Source organism: Apostichopus japonicus, chromosome 3 (assembly GCF_037975245.1).
Source record: "Apostichopus japonicus isolate 1M-3 chromosome 3, ASM3797524v1, whole genome shotgun sequence".
NCBI classification, from domain to species: Eukaryota; Metazoa; Echinodermata; class Holothuroidea; order Aspidochirotida; family Stichopodidae; genus Apostichopus; species Apostichopus japonicus.
Genome location: NC_092563.1, coordinates 9,602,447 through 9,618,318, shown reverse-complemented (window position 1 = coordinate 9,618,318; position 15,872 = coordinate 9,602,447). Strand labels below are relative to the sequence as shown.

Genomic DNA, 15,872 nt, shown 5'->3' with positions numbered 1-15,872 from the left:
AGATTCCTATGTTATTGCTTCTACTATAGCTTCTTAAGAATTAAATGTAAAACTGCAGTCCACTTCCACATTTATGACGATTTGGGCACCAAACTGCGGCACACGATATCACCATTTCGAGTGTCTTATGTCAACTTTATCAATTAACTTATATCAAAGACTTAGTGTTTGTATTATGCACCGGTACTTTCTTGCCGTATTAGCAAAGCGCCACCAGTATGAAGAGTGGCTTCAGTATATGTCGCATGACGTCATTCCTCCTACTTCAATTTCTATGATCGCACCACAATTAGAGTAGCTCACGTCCGCTTGAAAGGTTAACCGTGGGAATATAGCCCTAAAGTGACTTCGCATTTTCTGAGTCATCATCATGATTCTCTTTGATGCTTGCATACTAAACAGGACGAAATAAACTACTGATGGTCTAAAAATCTGGATGATTGAAGATAATTTAAGATATATTAGAAAATCCTGTGTAAAACCAGGAGATTTCGCAGCGATAGCCGGCAGAATATGTCGCATGACGTCATTCTTCCTACTTAAATTTCTATGATGATATGATAAACGTTGAGCTCTTCTAGCTCAAAATCTAAACGGTCATAGTAGAAAAGTTGAATGTGTTGTGATAGCCCAAGCTATCAGCTGCCATATGGTGGGTAGGATAATATCAGTTGCAAACTTCTCTCTATACACTAGCGGCACTGGAGAGTGACGTAAGTCAATGGGAGCAATAAATTGGGGTGTGATACATGTATGGACACAACAAGAAGCTACGAGTCAATCTTATAGATATATGTTCTGGTACCGCAGACCTAGGTTTGTAACTCATCGTTATATCTGTGAGATATTTACCATTTTTGTATCATATATGTTACCGAAATACAGACTGTCGCACAGAAATAAGAATAACATTAACGAATTAGAATGATGATACCGATATGGTTTATTCTTCAGAAGTAAATACGTTACATATGTGTTAATTTTGTTCTTAGGACATGACTCAAATGTTGCGGAATAGTCCATTCAAGTCTAGACAATAGCTCATACATCGTAACTTATACCTAGTCAAAGGGAACTCATTTGATACAATTTGCAGAATATAATATAAAATAAAACAAGACCATGTCAGCAGAAATGTTACCAAACTGGTAACTGGACACTTTTAGTTTGCTTGCTGCTAACTTACACACCGGTACTAATGCAATAGTTCTAAAGGTATCCTCAATAAGGGAAATGTGTCACTTGGGGCGTTATGTATCATATATGAAGGCCATAATATGTCCAAGTCATAAATAGTATGACTACATGCAATAAAGTATAGTGTCAAAGTCAGGAAATCGTGACCAAGGTGCATGTGTCGGAAAATACTCATTTATGAGCGCTGTATAAAGACAACAATACATACAACGAGCTATGTCAATTTTACCCTATCCTATAATTCTATTCTATTCCTATAATGTTTCGTAAAATGCTTCCTAAATTCTTCTACCCGCCTCATTCACCCGCCTCTAGAAAGGTGAGAAAACCTATTATATATGTAGTACTACTCATACAAATATTTTATCGGAGTGTATTAATTTCTTCGTATCGCTATGATTGGAGACAATTTGCTAATTAACAGAGGTGTGTAGTTACTTGTATACAATTAAGACAAAATAGGCTACAATTTTACGAAATAGGAGTGTGGCTGTGGGATCGTTGAATTTGACGCTCAGTCCGGAAGTTCAAAGCCCCCCCCCCTCCCTTGAGGTATTCAAACTTCGACGCCAAATGGTGCATTCTGATTAATATTAAGACTATTATTTTGGTTTAAAATTAGATCAAAACACAGAGGGTTATCCAGTTGTTTGGATCTAATATTGATCAGAGTAAAAATAAAATTACAAGTAGACACAAAGTGAAGTCTGTCTGTCGAAGGAATTTTTGCTCAAAAAACGTCCTGGAAAATGTCTGCTTTGACGAATTTCGACACTAAGGCGATCTAATTTACCATGCGTTTATGTAGAAAAAATGTCAATATGCATTTGTAAACCACGTTTACCTTTTTACAAATACTACTTGGCTCAAGTTCAAATATGGCCCATTTAAGTGCAGTTCTATTTAACATAAGCAGGATCCTATTCGCTAAGATGTAAAATAATTTATTTAAGAGGAAATGTATTTACTTATTAAGTGAAATGAAATGAGGCGCAATTTCCCTTCGTTCTACCAACGTTCGTTCTACCAAACGTTCTACCAAGTAAAACACTATGTAGTGAAATTGAATTCTGCATGAGTTAACAGACACTAGTTATTCAACTTAAACAGATGACATGTTTATTGTTAGAGTAAAAACGGATTCCACAAACACAATTAAGCTCAAATAAAATACAATTAAGCTTAAGGGGAACTAATTTTTGTGTGCATCGTAACTTTAGGGCTTTTTGATGTAATTTACCGTCAGTAATGGTATGTATGGGGCGGCAGTGATGGTGTATGGGAACAGATATCAAATAACAGGGCTCAAATAACCTTGGAATAATACAGAAAGTATTCTCCTCTCCCTTCCGTTCATGACGACATTCCTGTGTTAATGACTTTCGAGAAAGAGCACAGTAAGACTTCAAGAATGATGCTGGTACTTTTTTTCTTTTTTTATTCCGAAAGTATTTTTTGGTTACAGATGCAGAGATTACTTGTAATACAATGACCCCCTCTTCATTCCCTTAAGCTCCCTTCTGTTCCGCCAGACGTCCATACCCTTCAATTAGAGAGATTCAAGCGAACTGCTGCAGCGATATTTGTGGTTACTGTACTACTCAAGCAATCGCCATGATCATCTTCTTCACCATTAACAAGAAACCAGAGGACCCCCAGCTGTAGATACAGAAAAACCAATACATTGGCACTGATTTCAACAGTTTCATAAAGTTAAAGTAAAACAAAACCTTTAGCAAACTGACTATCCACTATAGAGCCTATGTAAGAGAATGTGAAAAAGTAAGTGGGTCTGACGTTACGATCCTTGCAGGATCTTCTTAATAGGCTGAATGATAAGAAACAGTAACAGAAGGGACAAATCACACACACAGAGTACAGACAGGTTAATGAGCAAGGTGAACACAAAACATGGAGATGTTAGAGGTTAGTAGACATTGGTTGGAGGGAAGAAAGAAACCAACAGGGTAAGAGAAGGGGTAACATCAGGCCCACTTACTTTTACAGATATAAAAAGTTAGTCGAATATCCGACGTAAACAAACCTGTATACCTTTACTAAATGTGATCGCGATCTTTAAAAACTTTCCATAAAATAAGAGAGATATTTGCTACTTTTGTTATAAATAGGTTATCATATATGAAAGGTTATGTGAGATGGTTGTCAGTTTACACCAGCTTTGGCGATAACTTTTACCTACTATAGGTAGAAACGGTTTTCTTTTTAACATACGGTCATGGTAAATATGAAAACACTGTTGTTACTCAAATCTCAATCGAAAATATAGCATTGATATGTTCAAGAAGAATAGTGAATCAATGAATAGTGAATCAATGAATAGTGAATCAATTAATGGTGAATCAACAACTATACTACATAACAGACTGATATTACAAGAACACAGAGGGTGTTTAAAAGTACAATAATGATTCAACTTGGTATAGATACAAGGCTCTCAGCAGGAATACGAGTACGTAATGATGCATTAGATCATATATTAAATACTAGTTTATACACTATATTATACGCTAGGTTATAAACTAGATTATATACTAGATAGTACATTAGATTATACACTAGATATGATATGAAATGTCTTGTATGCCGTTTCTGTCGCGAGGCGAAAGCCCCTGACTGGAAATAGTAAGATTCAAATGATTGAGAGCGGAAGATTTGAGAGTATGAAATATAAATATTGAAGGCCGGTTTGGAAAGCAGTGCTGAACGTGATTGGAGAATATAGGCATGCTTTGGGAGGCTCCAAGGATTGGCTTCAAGAACACTATATTATACACAATATTATACACTAGAGTACTTACTAGATTCTGTATTATATTATATACTATATTATACACTAGATTATACACTAGATTATATACTAGAATATTCACCAGAGTATGTACTAGATTTCATACTAGATTATGTACCGTACTACATTACATACTATATAATAAACTGGATTATAAACTAGATTATACACTATATTATAAACTATTTCATACACTAGATTATATACTAGTTTTTACACTAGATTATAAACTAGATGATACACTAGAATATGCAGTATGTTATACACTAGGTTATCAACTAAATTATTCACTAGAATACAAACTAGATTATATACTAGGTTATACACTAGATTATATACTACATTATTTACTAGAATATATACTAGATTCCTAAATGCTTACAGAACAAATACACTGAATCCAAATTGGCGAGTAGACGCATCTATGCTATATGATATGTTATGAGTACGGACTCACTGCAAGTTTATCATACAGATCCATGAATAGGACTATACTTACTGCAATCACCACACATCAATGGGCAATACTGATCCATAAACCAATAATCACCGCACCAATCCACTGGCCAACCTGGATTTGCACCACAGTATTTGTGGGTATCCTCGCAGTAACCTTAACAGAAATTTAAAAAAAAATATATTAAACAAAATGTCAACAATAATTTTTTGGGTCTACACATGAAATGCCAACAATTGTTACACAAATCAGTTGATTTTTTTCTTCTAAAAATATAATAAAATATAATATTTCTGTGCACAACGAAATGAAAAGTGGAGAATTATTTTAAGTAAAATATTATTGAAACTGTTACATCTTTATGTCGGAATAATATGAAATTTAGCAATATAAGTGATTAATTGAAACTATATCGAAAGTGTAACTTCAATTCATATATTACCTTCAGAAGTCACATTTTTGAAAGATAAACTGACGTCATGTAAAGTGCATTAGTTAACGAATATATGGCTAATGTATCCACTTAATAGGGTTGCGCTCAAGGCTGTATAACATGTAATACCCTGCTTTAATCTAGCTTTATTACAAAGACGTGAATAGATGTGATTTTCTGACTAACCAGAGATTTGTAACTACCAATTCTATTTCGACTGTATTACATCATAACATCATTTACTGGTGTGATATTTGGAATACACATATATAACGAAATACTTGAAAAGAGAAGAAGCGGATTAGGGGTTGGGGGAGGGGGAGGGAGGTGAATGAACGTACTTTGACGCTTTATGCGGGTAACATAAGAACACCAATGACGTCACTAAGTTATAGAGTTGTCAATATTTTTTGTCATGTGATGTCATATGATGTATCGAGCATACTTTTGGGTAAGAATCTATTCAGATTGACAGTATATATTACACATCAATCTTTAGAAGCATGTGTAGTATCCATGTTGACATAGCACATTCATGATCCCGTTTTACAGTCTCAAATGAAGAGGAGACTAGAACAGAGATTTGATTTTGATGCTTGATATTTCGTACTATATATTCAGTGACTTTTCCTAAAAAGTATCAAACACATAAGTTACATACATTTCGAATAATTGACGTTAGTTAAAACAAATTATAAAATCACACAGTCATAAATTGTGATGTCACCTGATACATCATGTTTCTTTCACGCAGAGTTTTAACGTTATCAGCTAGTTACAAAATTGTGATGTCACCCAGGTGGATCATGAATAGCACAATTGATGTATCATACTTATTTCCGTAGAGAGGACTAATCATTATTATGATGTTTCCTGATGTATCTTTACTTATTTTTCATATTGAGTACCCTACCGAATGATGTCAGTTAGTTGACACTGTGATGTTACCTGATTCGGTAAAGAATAATAATGAATAGTGTGATGTCACCTGATGTACCACTTGGTTACAAAACTGTGATGTCACCTGACGAATTATATCATCTCAGTTAGTAATAAAGTTTATGATGCCATCTCATACTTACTTTCGCAGAAAATACCAAAGTACCCAATTGGACATTCGCAAGAACAGGTTGTTGTATTCACTGTTCCACAATTCTGACATTCGAGTTTGCATTCTGAAATAGCAAGAACTGATCATTTAAACAAAAATAATATAAAAAAAAGGTTTTGTTGTTATTATAAGATTCATTTAGTTGAACATTGTTTGACTCTTTTTGAACAATGACAACAAATCTGACGTAATTGTTCGTCATTTAGTTTTGTCGTACAGCGTTCCGTCTTCAACTCCCTCATGCGAGTTTATTAACCTCGAAATAACTCACCCCTTTTCAATGCTATAAAACTACAAAAGGGTGATTTGGTAGCCATTTAAAACAGCATTGTATTAGGTACAATATAAAGTATCTCTTTCGACATCCGGCTTTAGGAATCACAAATGATTTCGAGTTGGTGATCGTCATGTTTAATCTCTAGAGTAAGGCAAATATGTCACCAAAAACAGAACTATTATTTTTTCGATACAGGTCACAGACGCCTACAATGGAATTACGATCTTCCTTACCGGTTTCGAACCTCTGGACATACAAGCAGCGTCTATAGCGTAGTGGTTAGGGTGTCCACATATAAAGTGGGAGGCCTGAGTTCGAATCCCGGTGGAGGCTGGAAGTTTTTTTTACTGTTCTGGATTTTCCAACTCACTACAATATATATATATATATATATATATATATATATATATATCTGGAATTGTTTTGACCTATCCATGGGACGGTATCTCGTTTCTGATGTTTAAGCCGAATGGTGCCGTAGTTTTTAGGTTTAGTTCCCAGAAATGTTCTTTTCCTTTTCGATATTTGTTTGTCCAAGAATAGTTTTGGTCAATGGTGATAACACGCAAATTCTCAATCGAGTGATTTGGGAGATTGAAGTGATATGCAACATGTGGTTTGATCTTTTGTGCTAATCGCCGATCTATGCTGAGTCATTCTTAGTATCTTTTTCGACTCTTATATTGCTGTTGCTGTAGACGAGGTAAATGAGATATTATAGAGATTTAGTTTATTTTCTGCCGAAATTCGGAACGTGCGTGCAGTTTGATTACTCTGAAATGCTCCAGTAGAATCGACACGTAAGCCCGTCTTGCAAATTTGTGTACAGGGCGATGATTGTATTGTTTTGTTTTGTTTGCCAAATATAAATAGGTAAATGTGGATAAATATAAAGACTGGTAACAACGATGTCTTGAAGACTTACCACAGCCGTCAACTCCTGGATTACAATTGCCTGCGAACGAACAGAAACAGAACAATGAACCAGTAAGTAAGTAAGTAAGTAAGTAAGTAAGTAAGTAAGTAAGTAAGTAAGTAAGTAAGTAAGTAAGTAAGTAAGTAAGTAAGTAAGTAAGTAAGTAAGTAAGTAAGTAAGTAAGTAAGTAAGTAAGTAAGTAAGTAAGTAAGTAAGTAAGTAAGTAAGTAAGTAAGTAAGTAAGTAAGTAAGTAAGTAAGTAAGTAAGTAAGTAAGTAAGTAAGTAAGTAAGTAAGTAAGTAAGTAAGTAAGTAAGTAAGTAAGTAAGTAAGTAAGTAAGTAAGTAAGTAAGTAAGTAAGTAAGTAAGTAAGTAAGTAAGTAAGTAAGTAAGTAAGTAAGTAAGTAAGTAAGTAAGTAAGTAAGTAAGTAAGTAAGTAAGTAAGTAAGTAAGTAAGTAAGTAAGTAAGTAAGTAAGTAAGTAAGTAAGTAAGTAAGTAAGTAAGTAAGTAAGTAAGTAAGTAAGTAAGTAAGTAAGTAAGTAAGTAAGTAAGTAAGTAAGTAAGTAAGTAAGTAAGTAAGTAAGTAAGTAAGTAAGTAAGTAAGTAAGTAAGTAAGTAAGTAAGTAAGTAAGTAAGTAAGTAAGTAAGTAAGTAAGTAAGTAAGTAAGTAAGTAAGTAAGTAAGTAAGTAAGTAAGTAAGTAAGTAAGTAAGTAAGTAAGTAAGTAAGTAAGTAAGTAAGTAAGTAAGTAAGTAAGTAAGTAAGTAAGTAAGTAAGTAAGTAAGTAAGTAAGTAAGTAAGTAAGTAAGTAAGTAAGTAAGTAAGTAAGTAAGTAAGTAAGTAAGTAAGTAAGTAAGTAAGTAAGTAAGTAAGTAAGTAAGTAAGTAAGTAAGTAAGTAAGTAAGTAAGTAAGTAAGTAAGTAAGTAAGTAAGTAAGTAAGTAAGTAAGTAAGTAAGTAAGTAAGTAAGTAAGTAAGTAAGTAAGTAAGTAAGTAAGTAAGTAAGTAAGTAAGTAAGTAAGTAAGTAAGTAAGTAAGTAAGTAAGTAAGTAAGTAAGTAAGTAAGTAAGTAAGTAAGTAAGTAAGTAAGTAAGTAAGTAAGTAAGTAAGTAAGTAAGTAAGTAAGTAAGTAAGTAAGTAAGTAAGTAAGTAAGTAAGTAAGTAAGTAAGTAAGTAAGTAAGTAAGTAAGTAAGTAAGTAAGTAAGTAAGTAAGTAAGTAAGTAAGTAAGTAAGTAAGTAAGTAAGTAAGTAAGTAAGTAAGTAAGTAAGTAAGTAAGTAAGTAAGTAAGTAAGTAAGTAAGTAAGTAAGTAAGTAAGTAAGTAAGTAAGTAAGTAAGTAAGTAAGTAAGTAAGTAAGTAAGTAAGTAAGTAAGTAAGTAAGTAAGTAAGTAAGTAAGTAAGTAAGTAAGTAAGTAAGTAAGTAAGTAAGTAAGTAAGTAAGTAAGTAAGTAAGTAAGTAAGTAAGTAAGTAAGTAAGTAAGTAAGTAAGTAAGTAAGTAAGTAAGTAAGTAAGTAAGTAAGTAAGTAAGTAAGTAAGTAAGTAAGTAAGTAAGTAAGTAAGTAAGTAAGTAAGTAAGTAAGTAAGTAAGTAAGTAAGTAAGTAAGTAAGTAAGTAAGTAAGTAAGTAAGTAAGTAAGTAAGTAAGTAAGTAAGTAAGTAAGTAAGTAAGTAAGTAAGTAAGTAAGTAAGTAAGTAAGTAAGTAAGTAAGTAAGTAAGTAAGTAAGTAAGTAAGTAAGTAAGTAAGTAAGTAAGTAAGTAAGTAAGTAAGTAAGTAAGTAAGTAAGTAAGTAAGTAAGTAAGTAAGTAAGTAAGTAAGTAAGTAAGTAAGTAAGTAAGTAAGTAAGTAAGTAAGTAAGTAAGTAAGTAAGTAAGTAAAACTTTATTGATCCCAAAGGGAAATTCAGGCACTCGCTCATAAAAAAATGAAAATGTTACAAAAATAGATGTGTATATTGTACATTCAATAGGACAGTAAGAATAATAAGAAAAAGTCAATATATGAGAGTCAACGTAACAAAACCTCACTGAAAAGCTTAATTGTACGGGGTACGGGGGCATCTTAATGAATAGGTGCATTCAAAATAAAGTTTATTTTGTTCGTTAATTGAAAATGTGACTCTATGGTTTTTATACAATTTGAACTTCCTAAGGACTTTTGAAGGGTCGAGACAACATATGGACCATTTCATTCTTAAATATCTACCAATAGCTGCGAAAAGAGATTATTTTAAATTCTTCTTTCCTATAAATTAGTTTGAGCTGCGTGTGTATCAAATTATTAAGTAGCCTGTAAGAGGAACATGTGTACCAAACCTTGCAAACTTTACTCTTCTGATGATGAAAACAAAAATTTGCTTGTAACGTGTAAAGGGATGTTTAGATGTTTGTTAAACGCAAAATAATCCACATTTTCATATACAATATATTAAACACTAACGTTTATTTCTGTATATGGTGAAATGAAAAGCTACACCATGTTCTAAAAGGTAAAATCCTCCTAGCTATTTCGTCTCATGTGTTGTAGCCAACTTGAAACAGTCATGATATACTATAGTTCACACTACAACCTATTAACAATGAAGTTTTATTAGCATTATCATTGACTTATTAACTAAACATGTGACCAAACGCGAAGAGCTGTTTGATTTCTGCACAATGTGTTAAACGAAAAGATATGTAAATTGTCAAAGATAAAATTACCGTGCTGCTAGTACAAGATTGCATGTAAATTAAATCAACTCGGTGACATAAAGTTTTTGTTTTCAACTTCATATTCAGGTTCTTTTTAAGTGAAAACCTGATATGATAATTGTCTAAGATTGTCCATCAACTTTGACCTTTGGAGTCACTGTGAATTCAGCGCCCAGCTCACCTCTTCAAAAGACAAGGAGGTTATTTCCAAATACTTTGCTTTGTTTTTATTGATTTTATTTGGTTTATTTATATCAATACACAGTAAATCCACTGTTTCCTTTTAATGTGTACTTACTGCAAAGCTTGTTCTTGCAAAACAGTCCAGAACTACATGCAGAACAGTCGTTGCCCTCCACATACGGCTTTTGTCCCAGCACATTACCTCTGGTGTAACGAGAAGAGACAACGAAGAAGAAGAATAACATACAAAATCTAGAATCAAAGAGGTATGTAACGGACTTGGCTCTCTATTTGTTTAATGAGAACTGGTGTTATTAAATAAAAGTGCAGTCATAAACATTGTTAATGAAGTTACTTAAATACTGAAGAAAGCAGAATATGAAAAAGTTGTTGGCAGGGAAAGTCCAGGTAGTACATAGAAATGCCTATTTCGTCACGAGAAACTGTCTCGTTGATCATGATATTTCTCTCCACGCAGACTTCATTCTTGGACTTTACTTAGGTGTTTGAGAAAGTTTGTGATCACCACACAAATATATATTGTATATAAGCTAAAGAAGATGTTTGGTGAGCGTCTCCCGGATGTTGTTCTATGTTGAATGCGTAGGTAAACCACTAGACTCTCTACTCATTACATAGCCGAGAACAGATAAGTACGGAGTAAGCAAGAGTGATAATCGTTAGACGATACACGCACAGTCGGGAGAGGATAATTGTGTATAAAAATCCCGAATGTAACACATTAAACGTCAGTATAATTTGTTCGTATGTTGAAAAAGAAAAGGTTTCCGTTTTTACTAACGCTTAGCTTACCCGGGGCTATAGTTGCAACCTACTAACCACGCATTGTCAATACTGGATCCATCATCAAGGCTCAACTTCTGGCAGAACTTGATTCCACATCCGACTTTCGTAGTATCCGCCCAAATAATCTGAAGTTTATCAAAGAATCATATATGTTATTTGTTTTGTTCGTAATGTTCTAAATTTCGATGAGTAGGCCTAATTGGAGACTGAGGATCGTTATTCTTCAAAGAAAAAAAGAGACCGTACGCAGCCCCATTACAGTATCACATAATAACAATTGAAACACACAACGCACAGTCCCCAACCTGGTCATAAGCTCCCAATAGCCTACACATTGTTCATCTGTTATTATCAAGTATCCTAACCACAAGCAGCCCCTACGCCTAAAATCAACTCCTAAAAAACCTACACAAACTCACCAAAAGATTTATTAATTTAAACATTTTAAACAATCTCACGGGCTGCACGTTGCCTGCCTATTGTATAAGCAATACTAACAGCGTTTAATTTATGACCAAACAAACTGTACCTGGGTGTAGTGTCCGCAAACCGCCTTGTACTGACATGAGTTTGAGTTGTAGGTGTAGTTATGTACTTCAGAGTACCATAATGTTAGCGGCTTATTGACAGGGCTAGGAGGGCGTTGGCCAGTGGAATCAGGGTACTGAATATATAAATTCTGTCCTATTCCAGCATAATCTGTATACACCTCATCATCGGGATGGCTAAAAAGGCACATGTCAACCCACGTCTGGGCTTGCGTTGCTAGTGTCGAGTCCCAAACCTGTAAGATCAAATGTTTTAGGATATTTTCAATTGTTCAAATTCACGTACCGAAATCTTAACAATACCCGTAAACACATAATTCTTCTGAGGACGTGGTGATTCTTTGCAAATGGCGCATGGGAACTTGAAATACTATTTATTGTCCAAGTGTTTGAACTAGACCTCCACCATGAGATATTCTGATCACACCATATCTATATATAAACTGACCCCTATTTCGTATTACGTTTGCATTCTATTTGTATTATTAATGTCGTCTATTCACAAACATCATCTCGTGAGATGGATATGGCGTTAAAAGATGTAATAAACTGCAAAATCGAGTAAGCTATCCATCTCTTTCTGCTTAAAAATAGGTTTCTCTTTGTACATTTATGAAACTATAGAATATAGAAATCGAATAAAAGTCACACGTTTGTTTATGATTTTTGTTTTTATATGTGTCAATATTGTTTCCTCTCTATGTCAACTTATATAGTACTATTCCCTATTTGAGTAAGTAATTTTTTTTTATGTCAGTATAATTCGTATGAATCTCAAAACGGAGGTAAAATCTAAATACTCATGCTTTTACTTCAATATATTGCCAATGAAATTTGATTGGTCATGTTTATGAGCTACATTTTATTGTAGTGTCAAAAATTATGAGAAAATTGACCAAAAAAACAACTTACCAATTCATTCATACTGACAGCCCGTGGACTGACACTGGATCGGTAAGAATTATGTTGCTCGAGAAGGATGTTCTGTTCGGATAAGGAGTAAGCTGTACCAACAGCTCTCTCATTCAAGTTCAATGTTGACCCCGCACAGATGGTAAACATACCAACCACCAGGGTGGTAACCTTAATGTTATAGTACATTAAAGACATGTCCCTATAGCTGTAGCTGTGTTTGCAGAGAAATGAACAGTTCGCCTTCGGTTGCTATCATAGTTCTGATTTGGTATTTGATTATGTCATTTGATCCTGTTTATGCCCAGCTGCATATTGTCATTTTTTTGGCTGGTATCAATTAAAAGATGGTCTCTTATTGGATTCCGAGGGCTATTGACCTCTCAATTAAATATATAGATAACAGCTCTCCAAGGGTCGATAGTTGACCTTGATAAAAGATCCTCAGTTATACGATCCCATCATATCATAAATGAGGTCGTTAACTTCACCACGTCGAGTTTAATTTCAAACAGTATTAATTGTCGAACATATTTGGAAACTAGAATTTGAATTATTTCCGTGACTACAAGTATGTAAGGGGGAAAAACGTCAGGCGATAAAATATTGAAGATTGTTTGATGAAACCGTTGTCTTAGTTTAGTTAATTAAATTCCCCTTGCTGTGTCTGGAATATTTAACAAGTCTGTTTAAGAAAATCAAAAATGAATGGGACATATAAGTAATGATGTACAACGGTAATATAGTCACATTTTCAAATAATTGTCGAAAAGTTCCTGCCCTGGTCCATGAAGAGAATAGTTTGATTAAAGCGGATGATTCTTAGCTCAGAATTTAGTTTCCTACAGTATCTTTGAATGTAACAAGCTTACTAATAGCATCTCACCACCATTCATCACGTGCTGTCACCTATAAGGTCAGGAATGCATTGTCAATATTAATTAATTAACCATTTCGGAGATTCTACGACAGCCTATTGAGCAACACAGGTCAAAGGTGAAAATGGGCATATGCTCCTCAGTGCGGTACCTATACTGTGCTGTACGGTTTACTGTACCTGCACTTGTATACAAACGGATTGTGTTTACATTCCTTCAAACGTGTGTTTACATTCCTTCAAACGTGTGTTTACTCCCCATATTCAAAGTTTATCGTTATTGGCGGCACTTCATTCCATCTATTTTACTGCGTATTTCAAGGCAACGGGGTGACAGTGTTTGCATATTACGAGCCATTGCATGAATACGCCTCTGTCGATGAACATTAAATGCGAAAAGAAGTGTCGACAACTTATCTGGTATTATTGGAAATCGATGACAACAACTTTGTCTGACTCATTGGTGGATCTAACAAGTGGACCGGAAGCTACAATATATTACTTAATATCTTCGCTGTATATAATCTTTGACAAATGCGATTATCTCACAAAATGTAGATAGGCTAATGTCGAACTTGGCAAAAGTCTATAAGCTGACTATATGAAGACGGCGAAACAGAGACCTATACTGATATAAGAGGGATTGTAATGATCAATGTACCAAACAAATAGTGTTTGCAACTTAGGATATGTTAAACTACAGAATGTGCTAACCCCATGCAGATCTTGGCTAAAGTAGGTAATTACTAAATGCAAATGAGAAATAAATAAGGGTAAGGGATGGTATAAGACTTACTACTGACAGTGACTGGATGTTAATATTTGTTACCCGTTCTATGCATTTATCTATGCATTCATTGTCACGAAATTACAGTACGTTATAAATGTACCTCCCGAGGTATATAATTATATTTATTGATTTATGTGGCTATCAATTCAAAGTACCAAATTTTCTAATTTTTTTAATAATTCATGACGAATAATAAAGCAGATATTTTAGACTTGATTCGGACTGTTATGGCCACACACATTACTGCATGGTAGCTGCTTACTCCCCTCTTCCACTTACCCCACCCATTGACGCATGCATTACTAGCATTTTGAAACTTACCTAGCACTGAGTTTAACGGTTCGATCTCGTTGAATTAAAGTAACAGATTATTGTTTTAGGCAACCCTTATGCCTATTTCATTTCATGGTAGAGTATAGGGTACACACAAACAAGTACACAGACTGTATTGGAATCTTCCTTTCTGTTTTCTGAGTGTGCCATTAACCGTATAGAATGAGCTGCTCTGTTCGTTCACAGATATGTAAGGAATGCCACCAATCAAATAGCTAAATGCATTTATACGTAGGTGGGAACCATACATTATAATGACGTGTTCACAATAAGAGTAACATACTATGATTCTTTTAGGCAACCAAATCTGCCTTTCATTTAATGGTATAGACTAAAGAGTATGGTATACACAAACAACTATACACGAATGCATTGGAATCTTCTTTATATCGTATGAATAATTAAGATCAAATTTCGTTAACTATAGCTGGCAATAGACAAGGGTTTAACATTTTTAATCAATAATTCTGATATATATAGTTGTATGCGGCAAGGATGGCATTTAGTTATGGGCCCATTTATGATAAACTTAGGAATTAAGGTGTGCAAAGCAGTAACCAACTGACGTCGCCTGACATATGAGCTACATTAAGGCCCGGTCACACTATACCGATTTTTTATCGGAATTCTATCCGATTTTCCCGGAGGAATCGAAACAGCCAGTTTTTCGTTCGGGTCTTCTAGCCACAGTGATAAAGTACCTGATTTGCTATATGTTGAGCCATTCCGATGTGGAATAGCCCTCTCCTAACTTTTGATATTGACTCCGTTTCCTTTTATCGGATAGCTATCCGATTTCTCTTCCGATTTTCATCGTTTTTCGATGTGACGTCACTTCAGAATGTAGTCCGTTCCAGAACCCCTCAGATTTGGAGTAGGTATTCGAATACTCCACTGCATTCATTACATTCACTACCAAAAACCTCACTCTTCGGCCTAAAATCGGAAAAATCGGACCGTATTCCGATAAAATATCGCTGTAGTGTGACCGGGCCTTTACTGTACAGTGTGTACTGAGCGTGTGTTGTATCCACAAAATTATTCAAGCTGGACAAACGGAAATCACGCTCATGCGTATTAGAAACTCCGACCTGGCTTTTCAGTTTGGCATAAATGCATGGTTGTCTCACTAAATATTTTATTTCATGGTTCGTTCTATTCCACGCATGTATCACATTTAAATGTTCATGCATAAGCTCATTAGGTCAATACGGTTGATAATATAAGTAAAACAGTTTATATTATGTTTTACTCGTTATATATTATACCTGCAGAGGTTAAACATAACAATTGTGCTCTATATAGTACCAAGTTTTCTGAAAAGAATAACAATTAATAACGAATACAAATAAAGAGATATGCTACTTAATTGAGCCTGAAAAGGTCATACACTTTTCTGGTAGCTGTCCACTCACGTCTCCCTCATCCTCACCCATTACATGACTGCATTTCTTCAGCCAAATATAAAGATATATATATATACAGTGGCGTAGGAAGGTACTTTTGAGTGGGGGGGGCTGAAGACTGATGG

The 15,872-nt window shown here is 34.3% G+C and overlaps 1 protein-coding gene across 2 annotated transcripts; it reads right to left on the bottom strand.

Annotated features, from left to right (window-relative positions):
• Nucleotides 1-931: 931 nt before the first annotated feature.
• Nucleotides 932-14,488, bottom strand: LOC139958408 (glioma pathogenesis-related protein 1-like). 2 transcript variants are annotated; one of them, XM_071955483.1, is made up of 9 exons: nucleotides 14,330-14,488; nucleotides 12,342-12,555; nucleotides 11,411-11,665; nucleotides 10,888-11,006; nucleotides 10,190-10,278; nucleotides 7,210-7,239; nucleotides 5,979-6,071; nucleotides 4,506-4,619; nucleotides 932-2,856 (listed from the first exon to the last, which is right to left on the bottom strand). In XM_071955483.1, the coding sequence occupies exons 2-9, from the start codon at nucleotides 12,537-12,539 to the stop codon at nucleotides 2,831-2,833; spliced, it is 924 nt and encodes a 307-aa protein (XP_071811584.1). In that variant the 5' UTR covers nucleotides 12,540-12,555; nucleotides 14,330-14,488; the 3' UTR covers nucleotides 932-2,830. The 2 variants fall into 2 exon arrangements, with proteins under 2 accessions (XP_071811584.1, XP_071811576.1); XM_071955475.1 differs by having other exon boundaries at nucleotides 12,342-13,026; nucleotides 14,330-14,487.
• Nucleotides 14,489-15,872: the final 1,384 nt, after the last annotated feature.

Bases quoted from the DNA above. Each gene is read 5' to 3' on its own strand.
- LOC139958408 (XM_071955483.1), bottom strand. From the start codon at position 12,539: ATGTCTTTAATGTACTATAACATTAAGGTTACCACCCTGGTGGTTGGT. The intron at 11,666-12,341 runs GTAAGTTGTTTT...TTGATCTTACAG, and splicing joins CTGTCAGTATGAATGAATTG to GTTTGGGACTCGACACTAGC. The intron at 6,072-7,209 runs GTAAGTCTTCAA...TTGCTATTTCAG, and splicing joins TCCAGGAGTTGACGGCTGTG to AATGCAAACTCGAATGTCAG.